Below are 22,923 nucleotides of genomic sequence, written 5' to 3' on the forward strand. Positions count from 1 at the left end.
TCCTTAGGTTAGTTAGGTTTAAGTAGTTCTAAGTTCTAGGGGACTGATGACCTCAGATGTTAAGTTCCATAGCGCCATTTGAACCATTTTAACTTTGTGTACATATTCTGCACCGGCAATTATGGACGGCTATAGAGACAGCGTTGCTCAGTACTTCTGCAGGGGACTTCAAACGAGTAGTTGAGTTCATGCCACGTCGAACTCCTGTGCTACTCCGGGCACAAGGAGATTCGACACGGTATCAGGAGGTATCCGATAACGTTTCTCACCTCAATGAAAGTACCAGCAATTCCCTGTTAAGAGTTTATCTAATACAGTACCTTGTATAAAATACGAGATCAATGAAGAAACATACACTTTATTTTCAGACAAATAAATACAACAAATAACAATTGTTTCTATGTACAAAATATTTGGCATACAAATGTTGGAAAACGTACACTATAATTTATGATAGTACGTCACTATTTACTAACAAATGTTTAAATGCGTAGCTGTAAACGCGCGTATTTTATCGTGGTCAGAAACGCCTAGTGTTAAGACACCTCAGTTACGCGAAGTAACGATAAAAATGTGTTAATATCAAGATTATCACAGAAAGGTCATGGATGGCAGATCTGTAAAAAAAATGCGAGAAAGGTATATCTCGAGGTATGTTCTGTATGTTGGATAACTATGAAGCTTTACAGCCTACAACTCTGGCAAGATTTTAGTCATTCTCCACTTTAGAGCCTCTACCTTTTCAGGAGGTTTTGTACCGTTCTATTTACTTAGTAGCTTAAAGAGAACCTAGTCTTAAGTATTTTCTTTTAAAACGCAGTCATTAATTTCAAGTTATCCTCTGACTTTGGGATGATGGAATAAATATGTACAAAATAGTCATTAGTTTGGAACTTAGAACATTGAGTCACTGCCAAATAAAAAGTATTATACTCTACCTACAATCACAAACTTGACGATACGAGATGTACGCCTGGCTGTGTTTGCTGTCGAGAAAAATGTAAGAGTACGATTTTTATAAAATGGGGCAAGTAAAGCTTATGTAAACAATTTGCAGGTTGAACTGTTTTTTAAATGAAATACTTTGTCAATTGATGGTCACTGAAACTGCCCCAGACATTATATCTGAAATAACTAATGTCAACTGGTAGCAAAATGAAAAATTCAACAGATAGTCTGTACTTCGGTATTACGGGCATATCACGCAGGTCCTCGACCGAACCGTATTTCCACGACGGAAGCAGAGGGGGTGAAACAGACTGCAGTCATAACACCAAAGACTTTACGTGTCGGATAAGTAAGTTTCTGCTTAAGTTCAGCTGTGGACTATCTTAAAATGCATTCGTCACTGGGTCAAAAATGTAGATTTGACTATGATCATATAGATAGTTCCTGTCTTTGGAGAAAACTGAGATAATTGTAGCAGTATCTTTGGTTATTTTAGATGTATAGACATTTCGCATGTTTTTGTTTCTACCGGAGTCAACCTCAGGGGCTATAAAGAATTTATTAGTTGATTTTCGCACTCAAACAATCCCAGTAAGCTGAACCGTGACTGGACCTTGATGTCATCTGGTTTGGCCACATATTGCAGAGTCTTAAGGAGCAGTGTTTTAAGGAGCTTGTGCTGCTGAAAAGTTGGTGCAGTTTGCTTTATTTAGCACTAACGATCACAACTTGTGTAATTTAAGTCCTTGAGTTGTAGAATCAACTCGCCAAATCTTCATAGCCTCTGAGGATGTCTCCAGCATTAGGAGAGGAAAAATTAAGCACAGGGAAGTGTCTTAGACCACGGCATAATGTTCATACACCTATAATCGACAAGGATGTAAACACCGACCTACATTAAACTGTAGTAGTGTAACTATTGCTGTCTTTAAGTCCACACAGGCCTCAGCGTCGACTGAACACTTCGAGAGTAGTGGAAATTTCCTAGGAAGTGAGAGGTTAGTCATCCTCAGCAGCCAGGCTCAATTTTTTCGGAGCCAAAATTGTTTGATCAGATCCGCGCCTTTCTCGGCCACCATGATGACTGGTGCGTTGGTATTTCCATTGACCATGGACGGCATGATGGAAGCGTCAATGACCCGCAAGCCCTGAATGCCGTACACTCGCAACTGGGGGTCTACGACAGCCCCGGGGTCCCAAGCGGGGCCCATCTTGCAAGTGCCGATCGGGTGGTAGATGGTCACCGAGTAGTGGCGTATCAGGCACTCCCAGTAGGCGTCGGTGAATCGAGGCACGGACTCGCAGCCGGGCGTGGGGATCTCGTGCAGGCGGCTGTTGAAGCGGCGGAATGCACGCGTCCTGGACAGCGCGACTCCGATCTTGACCCCCTCGACGAGCACCTTGATGTCTTGCGGGTCGGTGAAGTAGTTGGGGTAGATAAGCGGGTAGTCGAACGGGTTGCGGCTGCGCAGTTTGATGACGCCTCGGCTTCGAGGCCGCAGCAGCACGGGGATCACGCTCCACGCGTCCTTGTTGTCGATCGGCCGGAAGACGCGCTCGTAGAAGCGGTCCGTGATCCCGTGCGCCCGCCAGATCTGCCGGCCACCGTCCGAGTTGGTCGAGCCCGACACGAAGTGGAACTCGATGTCGGGCCAGTCGATGGACGCGTTGGCGTACTTGCTGTTGACGAAGGCGAGGCCCTCGACACCGCCCAGCACGGTGAGCGGGCCGTCGCCGAAGATGGCGTACTGCAGCACCGACGGCAGGTTCTCGTAGCGGCTCTGCACCATGGAGACCGGCTTGTCGATCAGAAACGTCAGTCCGCCCAGGCCGATGTGATCCTGCATGTTCTCGCCCACCTGTACAGAGGAACATCGTGAGTGTGTTAGGATGACTCCTATTGCACCTACTTGTACACTATCTGATCGAAAGTACCCGGTGTAATGGTTCTTTATTTACGTGACCATTACGGCACTCCAACCACAGTTCTCGATACCAGTAATATCGTACTATTTTTCTGCGAAGTTCAAAAATGGTTCAAATGGCTCGCAGCACTATGGGACTTAACATCTGAGGTCATCAGTCACCTAGACTTAGAACTACTTAAACCTGACTAACGTAGGGACATGACACACACCCATGCCCGAGGCAGGATTCAAACCTGCGACCGTTGTAGTCGCGCGGTTCCAGACTGAAGCGCCTAGAACCGCTCGGCCACATCGGCCGGCTTTCTGCGAAGTAACAAACATATTTTTGTGACAATATTCACATTTGATTTTATTAATGTATAGGTACTCCGATGTGTCGATATACACTCCTGGAAATTGAAATAAGAACACCGTGAATTCATTGTCCCAGGAAGGGGAAACTTTATTGACACATTCCTGTGTTCAGATACATCACATGATCACACTGACACAACCACAGGCACATAGACACAGGCAACAGAGCATGCACAATGTCGGCACTAGTACAGTGTATATCCACCTTTCGCAGCAATGCAGGCTGCTATTCTCCCATGGAGACGATCGTAGAGATGCTGGATGTAGTCCTGTGGAACGGCTTGCCATGCTATTTCCACCTGGCGCCTCAGTTGGACGTGCTGGACGTGCAGACCACGTGAGACGACGCTTCATCCAGTCCCAAACATGCTCAATGGGGGACAGATCCGGAGATCTTGCTGGCCAGTGTAGTTGACTTACACCTTCTAGAGCACGTTGGGTGGTACGGGATACATGCGGACGTGCATTGTCCTGTTGGAACAGCAAGTTCCCTGGCCGGTCTAGGAATGGTAGAACGATGGGTTCGATGACGGTTTGGATGTACCGTGCACTATTCAGTGTCCCCTCGACGATCACCAGAGGTGTACGGCCAGTGTAGGAGATCGCTCCCCACACCATGATGCCGAGTGTTGGCCCTGTGTGCCTCGGTCGTATGCAGTCCTGATTGTGGCGCTCACCTGCACGGCGCCAAACACGCATACGACCATCATTGGCACCAAGGCAGAAGCGACTGTCATCGCTGAAGACGACACGTCTCCATTCGTCCCTCCATTCACGCCTGTCGCGACACCACTGGAGGCGGGCTGCTCGATGTTGGGGCGTGAGCGGAAGACGGCCTAACGGTGTGCGGGACCGTAGCCCAGCTTCATGGAGACGGTTGCGAATGGTCCTCGCCGATACCCCAGGAGCAACAGTGTCCCTAATTTGCTGGGAAGTGGCGGTGCGGTCCCCTACGGCACTGCGTAGGATCCTACGGTCTTGGCGTGCATCCGTGCCTCGCTGCGGTCCGGTCCCAAGTTGACGGGCACGTGCACCTTCCGCCGACCACTGACGACAACATCGATGTACTGTGGAGACCTCACGCTCCACGTGTTGAGCAATTCGGCGGTACGTCCACCCGGCCTCCCGCATGCCCACTATACGCCCTCGCTCAAAGTCCGTCAAGTGCACATACGGTTCACGTCCACGCTGTCGCGGCATGCTACCAGTGTTAAAGACTGCGATGGAGCTCCGTATGCCACGGCAAACTGGCTGACAATGACGGCGGCGGTGCACAAATGTTGCGCAGCTAGCGCCATTCGACGGCCGACACCGCGGTTCCTGGTGTGTCCGCTGTGCCGTGCGTGTGATCATTGCTTTTACAGCCGTCTCGCAGTGTCCTGAGCAAGTATGGTGGGTCTGACACTCCGGTGTCAATGTGTTCTTTTTTCCATTTCCAGGAGTGTATTACAGTGATTTGGTTGTTGTGTGTATTCATTTCTGTGAGACTGTCATAATCTTTGACTTGCTTGTAACCGTTTGGGCGCGAATGCGCACAGAGCATTCTCTGTTTCACTTTGCAAAAGTTAACTTGTTATTTCGCTTTCTAAAAGATCAGTCAAGTCTTGTGTTTGGTTAAAGTGGAAATTAAATATATGAAGATCGATACAAAACTGTTTTCTTGATGGTGTGACAATTAAGAAGAAGTATATGTGAATTTACAAGAGGTTTAATAAAAATATGGATTGTGAACACCAAGTCAAAAATTATTTCTACAGTACCATTGTTCTGATCTGGGATTATTTGGTCATTAAGAATTTCCTGGAAAACGCATCAGTTAGGTCTTAAAATACTGCTAAAATACAGATCTGGACCTTCTAGCAGTCAAAGTGGAATCACCCTAGAATCAACAAGATGAGCCATAACAACTTTGACGAAATCTACGTGGGAATCCATTCAAGATAAGTGCCCAAATTAATGACTTTTTTTACAGTGACTTCATTATTTCCGTTCTGACGATACCATCCACAGTCAATAACTTCGTTGTTGCCCGATAAAGTGAACATATGTGGCGTGAGCAACATTATTAATCTGATTTCTAACCTACTTTGCAAGTGGTGGTATTGTTAGACCGGGCACCCTAATCTCAGGTGGAATTGATCTCTAGATGTCACGAGAGGTGGACCCGCCAGATTAAAGGGAGAGGGGAATATTATGTTGTCAGTAGCAATAACAGCAGAGTTGGTGGGTCAGGGGAGCTCACTGACTTCGAATGTAAACTTTAGGAACTAGTCATTGGATGCCACCTGAGTAAGAAACACTTAAAGGACAATTCAGCCCTTCTAAAGTTGGAAATGTCGACTGTTGGTGATGTGACTGTTAAGTGGAAATGCGAAGGAACAACTACAGCTAAATCAAGCTATCAGACGGCGACCGTTGAGCATTGCAGATGGTGGTTGTAAAAAGTCACTTGAAATCGGCTGCAGGAGTCACTCGTTGGTTCCAAAGTGCTAACAGCAGCCCAGCTAGCACAATAACTGCGAGTAGCAAGTTAAAAACATTGGAGTACAATGTTCGAGCAGCTCCTCATACGTCACACATTTCTATAGTCAGCAATAAGTGACGGTTGTGGTCTCGGTGTAAAGAGCGAGGCGGGTGGGTAATGGAGGACTGCAAGCGAGAGATTTGTAGTGATTAACCACGCTACATCCAATGGAAATCCTATTGAAGAGTTTTATTTTGGCGAATGCCTGGTGAGCGCTACCAGCCATAATGTGTAGAGCCGACAGTAAGATACAGAGGTGGTGGTGTTACAGAACGTGGGTGTTTCTCGGTATTTTTTAGGGTGTGATCCACTTACTGCGCTAAAGAAAACGCTAAATGGTGAATGATATGAACACATTTTACATAACTGAGTACTGCGAACAGTTGAGTAACTGTATAGAGTCGATGATGATGACGATATTAGGTTTGTGAGGCACTCAACTGCACGGTCATCAGCGCCCGTATATAGTCCCAATTTTTTTCACAGTCCAATATTTTACACAGGCCAGTCGGGCCACTGTCACGAAGGATGATGATGATGATGATGATGAAATGTTGAGGACAACACAAACACCCAGTCACCAGGCAGAGAAAATCTCCAACCCGGTCGGGAATCGAACCCGGGACCATATGGAGTCGATGGCGGGATCAGCACCACAATGCACCCTCTCATAAATCATTTACTGTGGGGCAATGGTCTGTGGACTATAAGACTCCTGAAATCGACTGGCCTGCTAAGAGTCGCTAACTCAACTCAATGGAACACCATTGCGATGAGTAATAGCTGTTCGGATGCTTTTGAGCAGACAATGGATGGATGGATGGATTTAAAATTGTAGAGAGCTAAACAGCCTGCTCACCAGCGCCATTTCAGAAGATCCTGGTAATAGTAAAGGATGAGTGCTCACGTGAAAACGGAAAACGAAGGAGTTTTACGATAGCCACAACAACAGAAAAATCATACACAAGTTCCGGTAGATCTAATCATACCCTTGTCAAATGTTAAAAGAAGTGTGAAACTTCGTGAAAAGGGTGGTTGATCGCGGAGCTACATAGATGACCCAGCCACTAAAAAACACATTATAACCCCCATCAAGTTAAACAATTGTGGGGCCATTGTCTTGTCATCACCTAGAATGGAGGGTAAATTCTCCATCCTATTAGAATACAACGCACAGGACGTTAAAACACGGTGCACGGCTCAAACACTACATTCTAGTCGGATGCTAATAATCCATTGCATTCAGTTTCCTTCGGAATGTTCACTGAGATGCATCTGCATTCGCGGGCATCAGGAATCTCTGTCGAGTTTGAAATCAACTGTCATTTACAAGGCTTGACAATCGTCTCTGATCCCCCACAGGATCTTTTTACCGCCACCGTTCTTACGAAGTGTTGCATGTCTCCCATCTTCCGCTAACATGTGCTATTTTTTTAACCCTCGTGTCCACTCCACCTACTATCTTGCATAATATCCATACACTATTGTTTGTCCGCCCCTATCATTTCTTTCCTCTACTTCAGTACCAGGCTGATTATTCTTCCATTAACCAGACCGTTCTTCTGATAAGGATCTCCCATGGACCTATATTCTCCGTAGTACGTCATCTATCCTTTTAATTTTTTCTTAGGTAAAGCCACGTTTCAAAAGTTTCCAGTTTCATCTCCTCCGTAATTCCGGTGGGTCACGCCACACTTCGATGCAGTGCTGTGCTCCAAATTTACATTTCTAGGAACTTGTGCCTCAGTTCCGCATCAATATCTGAAATCAGCACAGCTCTTTCACCGAAGAATTCTTCCCTCGCCTTTTATTTGTTCTTCATAATTACAGCCCACAATCTGAAAAGCTAAAGTAGGCCATATGAATCACATTTCCTTGGATATTATTAAATTTATATATTAACCATTTATTTCTGATCCTTAATTTTTTAATATTACAACCACTTCTATTACTTCAAAACTACAATAAAACGCTCAAAAAGTTACCCAGATACTAATACTGTTGTGTGTTTGTTTATTTATTGTAGTGTATTTAACCTATGAACGGGTTTCCCGCTACTGAATCCACCCTCATGCTACCCCAGTCAACAACGATTGTCTGCTGGCTTCCTTGGGCGTCCGGCATCACGTCAGCAGTATTTCCACTATAACAAGCTATTCCAGCAATCACTGTCACGTCTCAAAGTGCACGCTTCCATGACCACTTGCACTAACGCAATGTAGATTCTTGACAGACTATTTCATTCGGTGGTCGTCATCCTCAGCTGTCTGTTTTCCATCTGCAGAGTATGACAACATGCTAACGTGTGGATGAAAGGGTCGTGAAGTCTTCCCTAGCCTTCCTGCACGCTGTGGCTGCAACATCGTCCAAGATGTGTCAGGTCGACTCGCTGTTTTTGGGTACAGCATCCTTAATACCTGACGGCCACAACCCAACGCATCTTCGTAGACCTCACAGTCCCACAAAGTGTGTTGTGGTGTGGCCACACTGCCGCAGGCGCATCTACCATTAACTCTCATTTGATTTTGTATAGATACGTAGCATATGGGCCATAGCCAGTTAGGTAACGTATCAATCCACTCGACGAGTTAAGAAATCTCATTTCTAGTCCCTCCTTTATTTTCTGGAGAAAGTCGTATGCTTTACTGCCTTTGCGTGAAGGGTCACATTCATTTTGCCACAGTTCTAATATACATGATATTTTATTAACTTTTCCGAACTGGCCTCTGTTCCAAGCATCCCTTGCACTTTCATCTGCCTGCCTTTCTTTAACCATTAAAATTCTCCCCTTTTCCTAATTTCCAAGTCCAGTGGGCTTACTCGTAGAGTTACTAATAAACCCTTATTCGGGGTAGTGCAGAAGGGGCAATTTAATCTTAATACCACTCCTTGTTAAACTGTTTTCACTCATGAGGCTGCCAACCGCAGTGGCCGAGAAGTTCTAGGCGCTTCAGTCTGACCTCAGATGTTAAGTCCCATAGTGCTCAGAGCCATTTGAACCATTTGAACTAATGAGGCTGGCTTCGCCAGCTGTAGTCTATGAACCCAAACGTTCGCACCATATGCTACGGCTGATGCAAAAATAGACTGATAGTATGCTCCTATTCTTTTCAAGGGAAACGTCCTTCGCCTGCACCAATCAGCTTCTAATCAGCAATACTGTATAATTTTTCTTCAGGAACGAATGGCAGAACTTGACAGAGCAAAGTGAGATTGTGCATGAAAATCAGCTTGTTATAAGAAGCAATGCCCCTTTGAACATACGTTTTTAGGTCCGAAATACACAACTACCGTTGGGATACTCATATTTTTGATGTCCGTAGGTACAACATTTACAGTCACAGGTCCCTCTATCTTTCGCACCCTTTTTCCATTAATAAAATTGTGTTAATAGCTAGAGTTCTATATCCCCCTTTTAGCAATATTATCTACGTAAGTAATCCTCCGACCTCAAGAGGTAGCTGCCTCCGTATTTTTGTCTTACAACAACATATATTACTTCGTAGCAGGGTAGAAAGGTTGTTTCAAAAAGCACTCTAAACCATTTTACTGTAGAAATTCTGCTTCAGACTCATCAGCTAGTCCTCTTACTAAAAACTATGGTAGTAATGACAGTGATGCCAATTATAGAAGCTATACCAATTAATGCTTCTACAACTAATCAACACAGAGCAGTAGCAAAGAAACTTAGGAAGTGTGATGAATGTTGTACAGGGTGTATCAAAAAGAACATCCTTTTGGCACGGCTATAAACATATATAATGAATTTTGTTTTTCGATGAACGAGAAACTCAAAAAGTGTTTTTCATACTTTTTTGTGGATGTTCAGTATACTCCCCTCGATGTCCACGGTGTATATCACTGCAGTATTTAGATTGTTCCAATACTGCAAAGAACATGTCTTCGGTTACAAACGGCCGCGGTGGTCTCGCGGTTATAGGCGCGCAGTCCGGAACCGTGTGACTGCTACGGTCGCAGGTTCGAATCCTTCCTCGGGCATGGATGTGTGTGATGTCCTTAGGTTAGTTAGGTTTAAGTAGTTCTAAGTTCCAGGGGACTGATGACCACAGCTGTTAAATCCCATAGTGCTCAGAGCCATTTGAAACATTTTTTCTTCAGTTACAGCTTCCACAGCTCCTGTTATGCCATGTCTCAGTTCATTCATTGTTATTGGTAACGAAGGAACATAGACAGAGTCTTTTTTAAACCCCCGCAAGAAATAATCATATACAGTCACGTCCAGTGACCTAGGAGGCCAGTAATGCAAGGCTGAATCGTTTGGTCCAGTGCGACCGATCCATCGTTCACTAACCCTTTGCTTCAAAAATTTCAGCACTTCCAGATGCCAAGGTGGCGGTGCCCCATATAAAACTTGAGAGTTTGCTCTTTCAAATAGTACTTCGTACACGCACATATCTGAAATAACATAATAGTTATGATTCTTTTTGATACATGCTGTTAATCTTTAGGACTCATGAACTGTGGAGTTTGCGGAGCTGGTGAAAGGAAAAAAAAACGGCGGAGATGTTGAAAAGGGTGACACTGCGTTGAACGATGGAATATATATTTGCAGTTGTGTGTAGCTACGGGATGGTAGTATGATGAAGAATATAAAAGTCATTGGTAGTTTGTTTCTCAGTATATCACTTTTCTTACGGTAGTCCCATTATTTTATTGCCAGTTAGTTATATGTTCCACAGATCATTTGAACCGTTATTTTATCCATACGGTGTGGAATGAGTCAGCAAATAGAATATGTATATGTATGGTAAGAGTTAACATTAAAGAACATATAATTTTTTAGTCCTACTAACGACTCTACTCTTACAAAACTACATTTTTCCTTCCTTTTTACAGAATTCCAATTTTAAATACAAATTCGTCTATACAATATAAGGAGTTGTGTAGTAGAAATGATTTAGTTATCATTTCATCATAGAAAAGCAAGTTATGTATCCAACCTAAAATCAAGACCCTAAGCTGTCGACAGGCGTTGAAATATATCAACGGGGACAGTTTAAAATGTGTGCCCCGACCGGAACCCGAACCCAGGATCTCTTGCTTACATGGCAGATGCTCTATCCTTGCGAGCCAGCGTAGGCACAGAACATAGTGCGCCTGCAGGGATTTACCTCTTACACGCTCCCCGTGAGACCCACATTCCCAGCTTAATGTCCACACACTACATTCGTACTGCCCCTGCCCATTACACTCATTACTCGCAGCAGACAATCTTAACAAGTCCCTTAAGAGTTCGGGAAATGCGTGTGCATCCAGCACAGAAGAAGGAGGTCAATGGCCGGTTAGCGTCAACTATATGAAGATGGTATCTGTTCTTTCGGACATGTCCAATATTTAAGGCTAACCGGCCATTGACATTCTCCTTCTGTGCTGGATGCACAGATGCAGTTAAGTGATGTAAGGCTGTCGCACTGAAATTAGGTTATGTTGAAAAATAGCGTTTCGTAGCCAAAAGAGTGGGGAATATTGTTGTGTCCTGGAACTTGACTATAACCAGCCTGATTTCAGAAAGAAATGTGTTGCATTACCTACTGAAGCCTCTCTTATTTATACACTACTGGAAATGGAAAAAAGAACACATTTACACCGGTGTATCACACCCACCATACTTGCTCCAGACACTGCGAGACGGCTGTACAAGCAATGATCACACGCACGGCACAGCGGACACACCAGGAACCGCGGTGTTGGCCGTCGAATGGCGCTAGCTGCGCAGCATTTGTGCACCGCCGCCGTCAGTGTCAACCAGTTTGCCGTGGCATACGGAGCTCCATCGCAGTCTTTAACACTGGTAGCATGTCGCGACAGCGTGGACGTGAACCGTATGTGCAGCTGACGGACTTTGAGCGAGGGCGTATAGTGGGCATGCGGGAGGCCGGGTGGACGTACCGCCGAATTGCTCAACACGTGGGGCGTGAGGTCTCCACAGTACATCGATGTTGTCGCCAGTGGTCGGCGGAAGGTGCACGTGCCCGTCGACCTGGGACCGGACTGCATAGACGCACGGATGCACGCCAAGACCGTAGTATCCTACGCAGTGCCGTAGGGGACCGCACCGCCACTTCCCAGCAAATTAGGGACACTGTTGCTCCTGCTGTATCGGCGAGGACCATTCGCAACCGTCTCCATGAAGCTGGGCTACGGTCCCGCACACCGTTAGGCCGTCTTCCGCTCACGCCCCAACATCGTGCAGCCCGCCTCCAGTGGTGTCGCGACAGGCGTGAATGGAGGGACGAATGGAAACGTGTCGTCTTCAGCGATGAGAGTCGCTTCTGCCTTGGTGCCAATGATGGTCGTACGCGTGTTTGACGCCGTGCAGGTGAGAGCCACAATCAGGACTGCATACGACCGAGGCACACAGGGCCAACACCCGGCATCATGGTGTGGGGAGCGATCTCCTACACTGGCCGTACACCTCTGGTGATGGTCGAGGGGACATTGAATAGTGCACGGTACATCCAAACCGTCATCGAACCCATCGTTCTACCATTCCTAGACCGGCAAGGGAACTTGCTGTTCCAACAGGACAATGCACGTCCGCATGTATCCCGTGCCCCCCAACGTGCTCTAGAAGGTGTAAGTCAACTACCCTGGCCAGCAAGATCTCCGGATCTGTCCCCCATTGAGCATGTTTGGGACTGGATGAAGCGTCGTCTCACGCGGTCTGCACGTCCAGCACGAACGCTGGTCCAACTGAGACGCCAGGTGGAAATGGCATGGCAAGCCGTTCCACAGGACTACATCCAGCATCTCTACGATCGTGTCCATGGGAGAATAGCAGCCTGCATTGCTGCCAAAGGTGGATATACACTTTATTAGTGCCGACATTGTGCATGCTCTGTTGCCTGTGTCTATGTGCCTGTGGTTCTGTTAGTGTGATCATGTGATGTATCTGACCCCAGGAATGTGTCAATAAAGTTTCCCCTTCCTGGGACAATGAATTCACGGTGTTCTTATTTCAATTTCCAGGAGTGTATATGAGGCTCCTCTTCAGAAAGTCACTTTTTCCCGTAATCTGGAAAAGAACTTTAGTAAGGCTAAGCACAAATTGACACGCGTATAGCACGTGAGACGCGACACGACACTACAGTGCGACGCGCACGTTCACCACGTGTCGCGCGGGTCCAACGCATCTTGAGACCCTTACACATACTTTGCACACGCCGGTTGGCGACGCTCTGCGCTGACAGAAACGAAGCGCACGCACACTGTTTTTACAGAAACTATTCATTAAAACTATTTTATTTTTACCTTGTAGCGTTATATGTCAGCTTCGTGCCGAAGTGCACATAATCTCGCTAATAGTTATACTTATTGTGGTATACACGTTTTAGTAAGAAGCTACGCAAAATTCGAAAAGTTTGCAATGGAAAATAGAGGTCGCTATGATTTTGCGTTTAGTGAGTATCACATTATATGTTGCTGCGTATGAAATTTAGCTAACATGCTGAATAATTCTTTAGACTTGGGAGGGAGTGTCTATCTGCCCCCGATCTCGAGAAAATGGATCCTATGTAGCGCGCTCACTCCCGATGTGACGCCCGGGAGAAGAAATATTCAGTCATCTCTCATATTTCCTAAACCACTTGAGACATAGAAACGAGAGTTTGGCGTATGATAACACACAAGGAGGGGAGTATTTTGCCAATTCGTAAACACGTAGTACTTTCTTATCCATGGCGATATACCAGTAGTTATACTTCCCTTTTTATTTTTTTTTTTCCACTCCAGTCACTGTAATTTTTTAAGAGTTATCGACAGCTACTGAAAGAAGAGTTTCTTCGTATGAAAATGAACATGAAATTTCTGCTCTTGCGTTACTGCAAACCGACAATATAAGGTTTTTCGTAGACTACTGAGCTCTTTGATTTGCCAATTACTTGTTTGAGGGGAGGTTTGCTATCTTTGGCCCGAAAAAGGCATGTTCTTTGAGCATTTTTTTCTCGGGGGTGTTATAAATATCAATGTCAAATTTGGCCAAAATGGTTATTGATAATTCCTCTCCAAACTGGAATTATTTCGACCTGAAATGTCGAAGAGTAAAGTGCGGTCGGAACGAAACAAAATTTCGATGTAGATCTCCACGCGTGGTATGTCAAAGGTCAGCCGGATCGTCTGAAATCAAAATTGAGTTGACGTTAGCGAAGTATATAAGGTTCTTTAGGAGTTGTTCCTCGCTTAAGTTATTTAGACCATAGGAAGCAAAATGGCGGCCATTTGAAAACAAATAGGGTTATTTTCAACGATTCTTCGACTTCGTCGGCCAAGTAAAAATATTTATAGTTGATGGATCGGAATTGGAGTGGTACAACTCCTAGACAATTTAGTTAGTTTCGTCGGAAACAAAGAATCATACCAATCGGTTCAGTAGATTTGAAGTTACCATACCGCGCCATGAAAAAAAAAGTCATTTCGAGAAAAGCGCGTTTGAAGTTTAGACTACATATAAATGCAATATTATGCAACGTACAGTCAATCTGCTATTCCTGGTCCATAAACTAGTCTTTCCTCTTCCTTACAGAGGGCGTTCTGCCCGATCCGGGCCATCCTGCGCTGCTCCAGAGCCGCTCGTACGGCCGGTGACGAGCGGTTTTCGGCCTCTTGAATGCGGTGGTCGTCCGAATGCTTGGCGAGGTGCGTCGAACAGAGTCCCAGGGTGACGTCCATCGTTGTCATGGTCGCGTCCCGAGAATTGCTGAATACCCTTCGCCGAAGCTGCTCACTGCCAGGAAAGTCCCAATTTCCACAGTCTTCGTACCAGAATGCAAATGCTTGGGGGCTAACTTCCAAACACAGGCGTTCAAACTGTCATTTGAAATTTTTGTGTTTCCTCCCAAGCACCGGTACAGTAACTCGTCCTCCGAAAAAAAAGAAACTGGTGCGTGAAAAAGGGCGATTTCAGGCAGGTGTATTTTTTGTTTAACCGCGAATAACAAACATTTCCGTTCCGTATTCCTGAAAACCGTTTCAGGGGTGGATTCTAAACACTTTTATGGATCCAAAAATGCAATTTTAAGAAAATTGATTTTTTTTAAGCAAAAGATAGCAAACTTCCCCTTAATGAGACACACTGTCGCAATAGCTCCTGTGAGATGAGTTTGTGCAAATTACACTGTGTTTTGGCACAATAAGTACAATTAAACCTTTCAACAAGAGAAATGTGGCCGTTACTCACATACGCTTCTTCGAATGAGAAAAGGTTAACATATCACCCGAAGGAGTGTCTTCCCGCTCCCCGCCTCACCCCTCTCGCAGTTTTCGCGTGGCGCGCGGTGCGTGAAACTGTGCCACAACCACAACGTCACGCGACCTGGCGCTGCTGCGTGTCGTGTCACAGTCGCATCGCAATTTGCGCGTCCCATTTCAACCAGTGAAGTTACAAAAATGCGCGCTGCGCTACGACGCGCTACACGCCTCTCAATTTGCGCCTAGTTAAGGAAACTGGACGACTATAATACTTAAGCTTTCCGTCCTGTTCCAAGATGGCCGTCGAGTAAGTGGCGCCAGAAACTATTTCCACAAAGTTAAGTGATTTAGACAAGAATATAATTTAGTTTAACGCCGATAACAAATTAAATACGCACATTAGTGTATCGTTTAGTCTTGCCGTTAAGAGTTTGACTTTTCTTTGCGTATTTTTTCAGAAAACACGAAAAGATCGTAACTTCGCAAAGTCGTGCTTAGGCTTAAATTTTGTAAACATGTTTGTTTCTTGTTTCACGGTAATGTAACTAGTTTCTCGGTAACAAATAAGAAAACTGCCGTAAATAACGTGTAACTTCATTGTTTTCATTCAGATTTCAGAAAAACAGCGTAACTTTATATCAGAAACTTGCTTACATACATTTGTTTATAGGCCTAATTCTCGTAACGTTTAGGAGAATCAAACTTAAAGTTTCTCGTTTAATTGTCCTTTTTTCATTCCATCGAGTGAAATATATAATAAATAGCGTATACCTTCATTGTTTAAATACAGATCTCAGAAAAATAGCGGAATTTTAAATCAGAAACTTGCCTATATACACTTCTGAAAATGGAAAAAAGAACACATTGACACCGGTGTGCCAGACCCACCATACTTGCTCCGGACACTGCAAGAGGGCTGTACAAGCAATGATCACACGCACGGCACAGCGGACACACCAGGAACCGCGGTGTTGGCCGTCGAATGGCGCTAGCTGCGCAACATTTGTGCACCGCCACCGTCAGTGTCAACCAGTTTGCCGTGGCATACGGAGCTCCATCGCAGTCTTTAACACTGGTAGCATGCCGCGACAACGTGGACGTGAACCGTATGTGCAGCTGACGGACTTTGAGCGAGGGCGTATAGTGGGCATGCGGGAGGCCGGGTGGACGTACCGCCGAATTGCTCAACACGTGGGGCGTGAGGTCTCCACAGTACATCGATGTTGTCGCCAGTGGTCGGCGGAAGGTGCACGTGCCCGTCGACCTGGGACCGGACCGCAACGACGCACGGATGCACGCCAAGACCGTAGGATCCTATGCAGTGCCGTAGGGGACCGCACAGCCACTTCCCAGCAAATTAGGGACACTGTTGCTCCTGGGGTATCGTCGAGGACCATTCACAACTGTCTCCATGAAGCTGGGCTACGGTCCCGCACACCGTTAGGCCGTCTTCCGCTCACGCCCCAACATCGAGCAGCCCGCCTCCAGTGGTGTCGCGACAGGCGTGAATGGAGGGACGAATGGAGACGTGTCGTCTTCAGCGATGAGAGTCGCTTCTGCCTTGGTGCCAATGAGGGTCGTATGCGTGTTTGGCGCCGTGCAGGTGAGCGCCACAATCAGGACTGCATACGACCGAGGCACACAGGGCCAACACTCGGCATCATGGTGTGGGGAGCGATCTCCTACACTGGCCGTACACCTCTGGTGATCGTCGAGGGGACACTGAATAGTGCACGGTACATCCAAACCGTCATCGTACCCATCGTTCTACCATTCCTAGACCGGCAAGGGAACTTGCTGTTCCAACAGGACAATGCACGTCCGCATGTATCCCGTGCCCACCAACGGGCTCTAGAAGGTTTAAGTCAACTACCCTGGCCAGCAAGATCTCCGGATCTGTCCCCCATTGAGCATGTTTGGGACTGGATGAAGCGTCGTCTCACGTGGTCTGCACGTCCAGCACGAACGCTGGTCCAACTGAGGCGCCAGGTGGAAATGGCATAGCAAGCCGTTCCACAGGACTACATCCAGCATCTCTACGATCGTCTCCATGGGAGAATAGCAGCCTGCATTGCTGCGAAAGGTGGATATACACTGTACTAGTGCCGACATTGTGCATGCTCTGTTGCCTGTGTCTATGTGCCTGTGGTTCTGTCAGTGTGATCATGTGATGTATCTGACCCCAGGAATGTGTCAATAAAGTTTCCCCTTCCTGGGACAATGAATTCACGGTGTTCTTATTTCAATTTCCAGGAGTGTACATTTGTGAATAGGCTTAATTCTTGTAACGTCTTTTTTTGATTTTCGATAATTTAATTGATTTATTCTAGCGAAAGTATTATTTTTGCCATGTGTGAGAAGTGTCTGACTTGCCGTAGAATTGGTAGTTCTGGGGTTTGGTGTGATGGATGCAGTAGTTTTTTCCACTGGGGGGACTGCAGTGGCGTGGGTGTCGGGGAAGTGGATCAGGCTCATCAGTGGTTATGTAGGATTTGCAGCAGAGATAGGAAGACAGTGGAACAGGAGGGTAAAATTGCTGCCCTTCAGGCTGAGCTAGATCAAGCTAGGGAAGATCTGGACAGGTTAAGGAGGGAGAAGGGCAAAGAAAGGTGGGAAGTGGCAACGGGTAACAGAAGGAACAGGCCTAGAACTAAGTCTGACAGTTTTGTGGTGAATGTCAAAAATAAGTTTGACCCATTGCTTCAGTTAGAAACTGATAAGCCTCAAGCAGAGGTAGGTGTAGACAGAACACAACAAACTTTCAACAGGAAATTGAAAAATAATGTAGGAAAGTCATCGAAAAGGAAGAAAGTTTTGTTGTTAAGCAGTTCTCGTGCCAGAGGTGTAGGCCAACTTCTGCAGGAGGAATTAGGACCAGAATACCAGGTCACAATTTTTTTCGAACCAAGTGCTAGTCTCGGTCAGGTGACAGAGGATTTAGGTTCACTCTGTAAAGGATTTACCAGGGAAGACACCGTGGTTATTGTGGGAGGGCCAGGGAACAGCATCGACAGAGATCCTGGGTATAGTATAGAGGGTGACCTGGCAAAGATTGCGTTGGCATCGAGACACACCAATGTTGAATTTGTATCTGTCCTGAGACGCCATGACCGGCCTCATTTGAACTCTTCTGTTGGGAGAGTTAATTTGGAGTTGGAGTTGGAGTTGTGTGATTCCTGTTGATTCTCTCAGTGGGTGGGACTATACCAGGCACAGCCTACATCTCAAAGGAAAGGGAAGGGGAAACTGGCTGGGGTAATAGCAGGAAATTTAAGGGGGGGAGGCACTGCCTTGAATGGTAAAATACCAGTGGTTACAGGTGTTGGAGCAGCACCTTTTTTAGGATAGGTAAGACAGAAAGATGTCAAGTTCTACGAGAGGTTAGGATTGAAACAAATCTTCAGTTTAGGAAAGAAATTAAACAGCACAACTCTAGCACATTGGATCACCAATCACCAGAAATTTTATCTCCACCAAGTTGTATCTCAGTCCTAGGTAATCGCATTGATGAATTAAAGTCACCCAATGCAGTTGACATAATCTGACTCTCTGAACACCATGTGACCAATGGTATAGGAACTAGGCCTAAGCACAATGAGAAACTCAGACAGGAGAGTACTGCAAATGTTAGAATAAGGAAAGGTTCTCATAAAAGTACAATTAAAAATAATGTAAGTATATTTCATCAAAATATTGGGAGTTTACAGAATAAAATATATGAGCTTCTGGTTTGTTTAGAAGATTTAGAAGCTGAGGATGAAATAGATATACTATGCCTGTCTGAGCATCACATTGTTACTGATATGGATAAGGTAAATGTAAGTGGATATAAGCTCTCTGCACATGTAATGTGAGAAAAGTGAATGGGACGCTATTTAGAAAAGAAAAAGTTAAATAAAAGTCATCTGAGTAGCGCACATGGTCCAGCAAATACACTCCTAGAAATGGAAAAAAAAACACATTGACACCGGTGTGTCAGATCCACCATACTTGCTCCGGACACTGCGAGACGGCTGTACAAGCAATGATCACACGCACGGCACAGCGGACACACCAGGAACCGCGGTGTCGGCCGTCGAATGGCGCTAGCTGCGCAGCATTTGTGCACCGCCGCCGTCAGTGTCAGCCAGTTTGCCGTGGCATACGGAGCTCCATCGCAGTCTTTAACACTGGTAGCATGCCGCGACAGCGTGAACGTGAACCGTATGTGCAGCTGACGGACTTTGAGCGAGGGTGAATATTGGGTATGCGGGAGGCCGGGTGGACGTACCGCCGAATTGCTCAACACGTGGGGCGTGAGGTCTCCACAGTACATCGATGTTGTCGCCAGTGTCGGCGGAAGGTGCACGTGCCCGTCGACCTGGGACCGGACCGCAGAGACGCACGGATGCACGCCAAGACCGTAGGATCCTACGCAGTGCCGTAGGGGACCGCACCGCCACTTCCCAGCAAATTAAGGACACTGTTGCTCCTGGGGTATCGGCGAGGACCATTCGCAACCGTCTCCATGAAGCTGGGCTACGGTCCCGCACACCGTTAGGCCGTCTTCCGCTCACGCCCCAACATCGTGCAGCCCGCCTCCAGTGGTGTCGCGACAGGCGTGAATGGAGGGACGAATGGAGACGTGTCGTCTTCAGCGATGAGAGTCGCTTCTGCCTTGGTGCCAATGATGGTCGTATGCGTGTTTGACGCCGTGCAGGTGAGCGCCACAATCAGGACTGCATACGACCGAGGCACACAGGGCCAACACCCGGCATCATGGTGTGGGGAGCGATCTCCTACACTGGCCGTACACCTCTGGTGATGGTCGAGGGGACATTGAATAGTGCACGGTACATCCAAACCGTCATCGAACCCATCGTTCTACCATTCCTAGACCGGCAAGGGAACTTGCTGTTCCAACAGGACAATGCACGTCCGCATGTATCCCGTGCCCCCCAACGTGCTCTAGAAGGTGTAAGTCAACTACCCTGGCCAGCAAGATCTCCGGATCTGTCCCCCATTGAGCATGTTTGGGACTGGATGAAGCGTCGTCTCACGCGGTCTGCACGTCCAGCACGAACGCTGGTCCAACTGAGGCGCCAGGTGGAAATGGCATGGCAAGCCGTTCCACAGGACTACATCCAGCATCTCTACGATCGTCTCCATGGGAGAATAGCAGCCTGCATTGCTGCGAAAGGTGGATATACACTGTACTAGTGCCGACATTGTGCATGCTCTGTTGCCTGTGTCTACATGCGTGTGGTTCTGTTAGTGTGATCATGTGATCCATCTGACCCCAGCAATGTGTCAATAAAGTTTCCCCTTCCTGGGACAATGAATTCACGGTGTTCTTATTTCAATTTCCAGGAGTGTATGTCAAAAGTTATCATTGTGCAAAAAGTATAGAAACAAAAAAGTTTTGTGTAGAGAAACATATAGAAGCTTGTGCCTGTGAGCTTAAATTAAATAAAGGCACATTTATAATTGTAACTGTATATAGGTCCCCATCAGGAAATTTTCATCTATTTGTGAAAAATTTGGGCTCCTTTTTGGGCTATCTGTCAGACAGGGGGGAAGCAAATTATTATTTGTGGGGACTTCAATGGAGATTCTCTGAAAGAGGGTAATAGGAATAATGAAGTATTACTCGGTTTTTTCAATTTGACACTGGTTATTGCTTTTCCTACTCGGGTGGTAAAGGATAGCAGCTCACTGATAGATAACTTCTTTATAGACCAAGATATATTTAACCAGATAAATGCTCAGCCTGTTGAGAATGGTCTTTCTGATCATGGTGCACAGCTAGTTACAATATATGAAATAGCTCCATTCAGCGGTACTAAACAGTCCTCCAAAGTAGTACGTTCAGTGAACGATTTAACAATTGCAAATTTCAGGAAAAGCCTACAGCAGTTAGACTGGGATGAGGTGTGCCATGAACCTGATGCCAATTGAAAATATAATTTATTTCATGACATTTTTGTAAATGCATTTGAAAGCTGCTTCCCCAAGAAAATAGTTAAATATACTCGTAAGAAACCTTGTAACAAACCATGACTTACTAAGGGAAAAAAAATATCTTGTAACCGGAAAAAGGAAATGTATCTGACAACAAGAAAGAGTAGTGAACCAGAAACTATCAAACATTATAAAAACTACTGTGTTATATTAAGAAAAGTTATAAAAAAATCCAGAAGTATGTGTATCATGTCTGAAATCAGCAACTCTGATAATAAAATTAAAACAATTTGGAATATTATTAAAAGAGAAACAGGTCAACCAAGAGCACAGGAAGACAGTATTACCATCAAATTGAATGAAAACTTTACGAACAAAAAGTCAGAAGTTGAAAATATTTTTAATAATCATTTTCTAAATGTTGTGGATATAGTAGGATCCAGGTGTTTATAAGAAGATGCTAGGCTGTTAATGGAAGGGACCATGCCTATGCAATATGATACAATTGAAATCTCACCCACTTCTCCCTCTGAAATTAGGAAAATAACAAACTTGCTTAAAAGCAAAAACTCACATGGAATTGATGGCATTTCCAGCAAAATACTAAAAGCTTGTTCTCAACAGATAAGTAACATTCCCAGCCACCTGTGTAATAGCTCTCTGGAGCAGGGCATTTTCCCTGATAGACTGAAATATGCTATTGTTATACCTTTACATAAAAAGGAGGATAGATCTGATGTCAACAATTACCGTCCAATCTCCCTTCTAACAGCTTTATCCAAAATTTTTGAGAAAGTAATGTATTCAAGAGTAGCTTCACATATCTGTAAAAATGTCAGTTTGGTTTCCAGAAAGGTTTTTAACAGAAAATGCCATATATGCTTTCACCGTCAAATTTTGAATGATCTGAATAACCGAACACCACCCACTGGGATTTTTTGTGATCTCTCAAAAACTTTTGGTTGTGTAAATCATGAAATTCTGGTAGACAGGCTCAAATATTGTGGCATGAGTGGGACAGTGCACAAATGGTGCAATTCGTACCTAACTGGACGAGTGCAGAAAGTTGAAATAAGCAGTTCTCATAATATGCAAAGATCAGCACATTCCTCAAACTGGTGAACTATCAAGAATGAGGTTCCACAAGGGTCAGTCTTGGGTGCTTTGTTGTTCTTAATATATATTAATGACTTGCCATTTTATATTCATGAAGAGGAAAAGTTAGTTCTCTTTGCTGATGATACAAGTATAGTAATCACACCTGAAAAACAAGAATTAACTGATGAAATTGTCAATACTGTCTTTCAGAAAATTACTAAGTGGTCCCTTGTAAACGGACTATCACTGAATTTTGATAAGACACAGTGAATGGTATGATGCCATTAATATATATAGATCTTAATCAGAAGCATATAGCTAAGGTGGAATATTCCAAATTTTTAGGTGTGTCCATTGATGAGAGATTAAATTGGAAGAAACACATTGATGATCTGCTGAAACGTTTGAGTTCAGCTACTTACGCAATAAGGGTCATTGCAAATTTTGGTGATAAACATCTTAGTAAATTAGCTTACTACGCATATTCTCACTCATTGCTTTCATATGGCATCATATTTTGGGGTAATTCATCACTGAGGAATAAAGTATTTATTGCGCAAAAGCGTGTAAATAGAATAATAGCTGGCGTCCACCCAAGATCATCCTGCAGGCGTTTATTTAAGGATCTAGGGATATTCACAGTAGCTTCTCAGCATATATACTCTCTTATGAAATTTGATATTAACAACCAAACTCAATTCAAAAGTAATAGCAGTGTGCATGACTACAATACTAGGAGAAAGGATTATCTTCACTATTCAAGATTAAATCTAACTTTGGCACAGAAAGGGGTGGATTATACTGCTACAAAAGTCTTTGGTCACTTACCAAATAGTATCAAAAGTCTGACAGATAACCAACAAGTATTTAAGAGGAAATTAAAAGAATTTCTGAATGACAACTCCTTCTACTCCATAGAGGAAT

At 45.1% G+C, this 22,923-nt stretch overlaps 1 protein-coding gene across 3 annotated transcripts in view; it reads right to left on the bottom strand.

The window, feature by feature from the left end:
• Positions 1–342: 342 nt before the first annotated feature.
• The window catches only part of LOC126284995 (glucose dehydrogenase [FAD, quinone]-like), a 287,504-nt gene continuing 264,923 nt past the window's right edge, over positions 343–22,923 (bottom strand). For all 3 annotated transcript variants that reach the window (XM_049984288.1, XM_049984289.1, XM_049984287.1), the window contains one exon: positions 343–2,807. In XM_049984288.1, coding sequence (XP_049840245.1) covers positions 1,971–2,807 — 837 coding nt within the window. In that variant the 3' untranslated portion in view covers positions 343–1,970. The remainder of the gene's footprint in view (positions 2,808–22,923) is intronic.

Source organism: Schistocerca gregaria, chromosome 8 (assembly GCF_023897955.1).
Source record: "Schistocerca gregaria isolate iqSchGreg1 chromosome 8, iqSchGreg1.2, whole genome shotgun sequence".
NCBI classification, from domain to species: domain Eukaryota; kingdom Metazoa; phylum Arthropoda; class Insecta; order Orthoptera; family Acrididae; genus Schistocerca; species Schistocerca gregaria.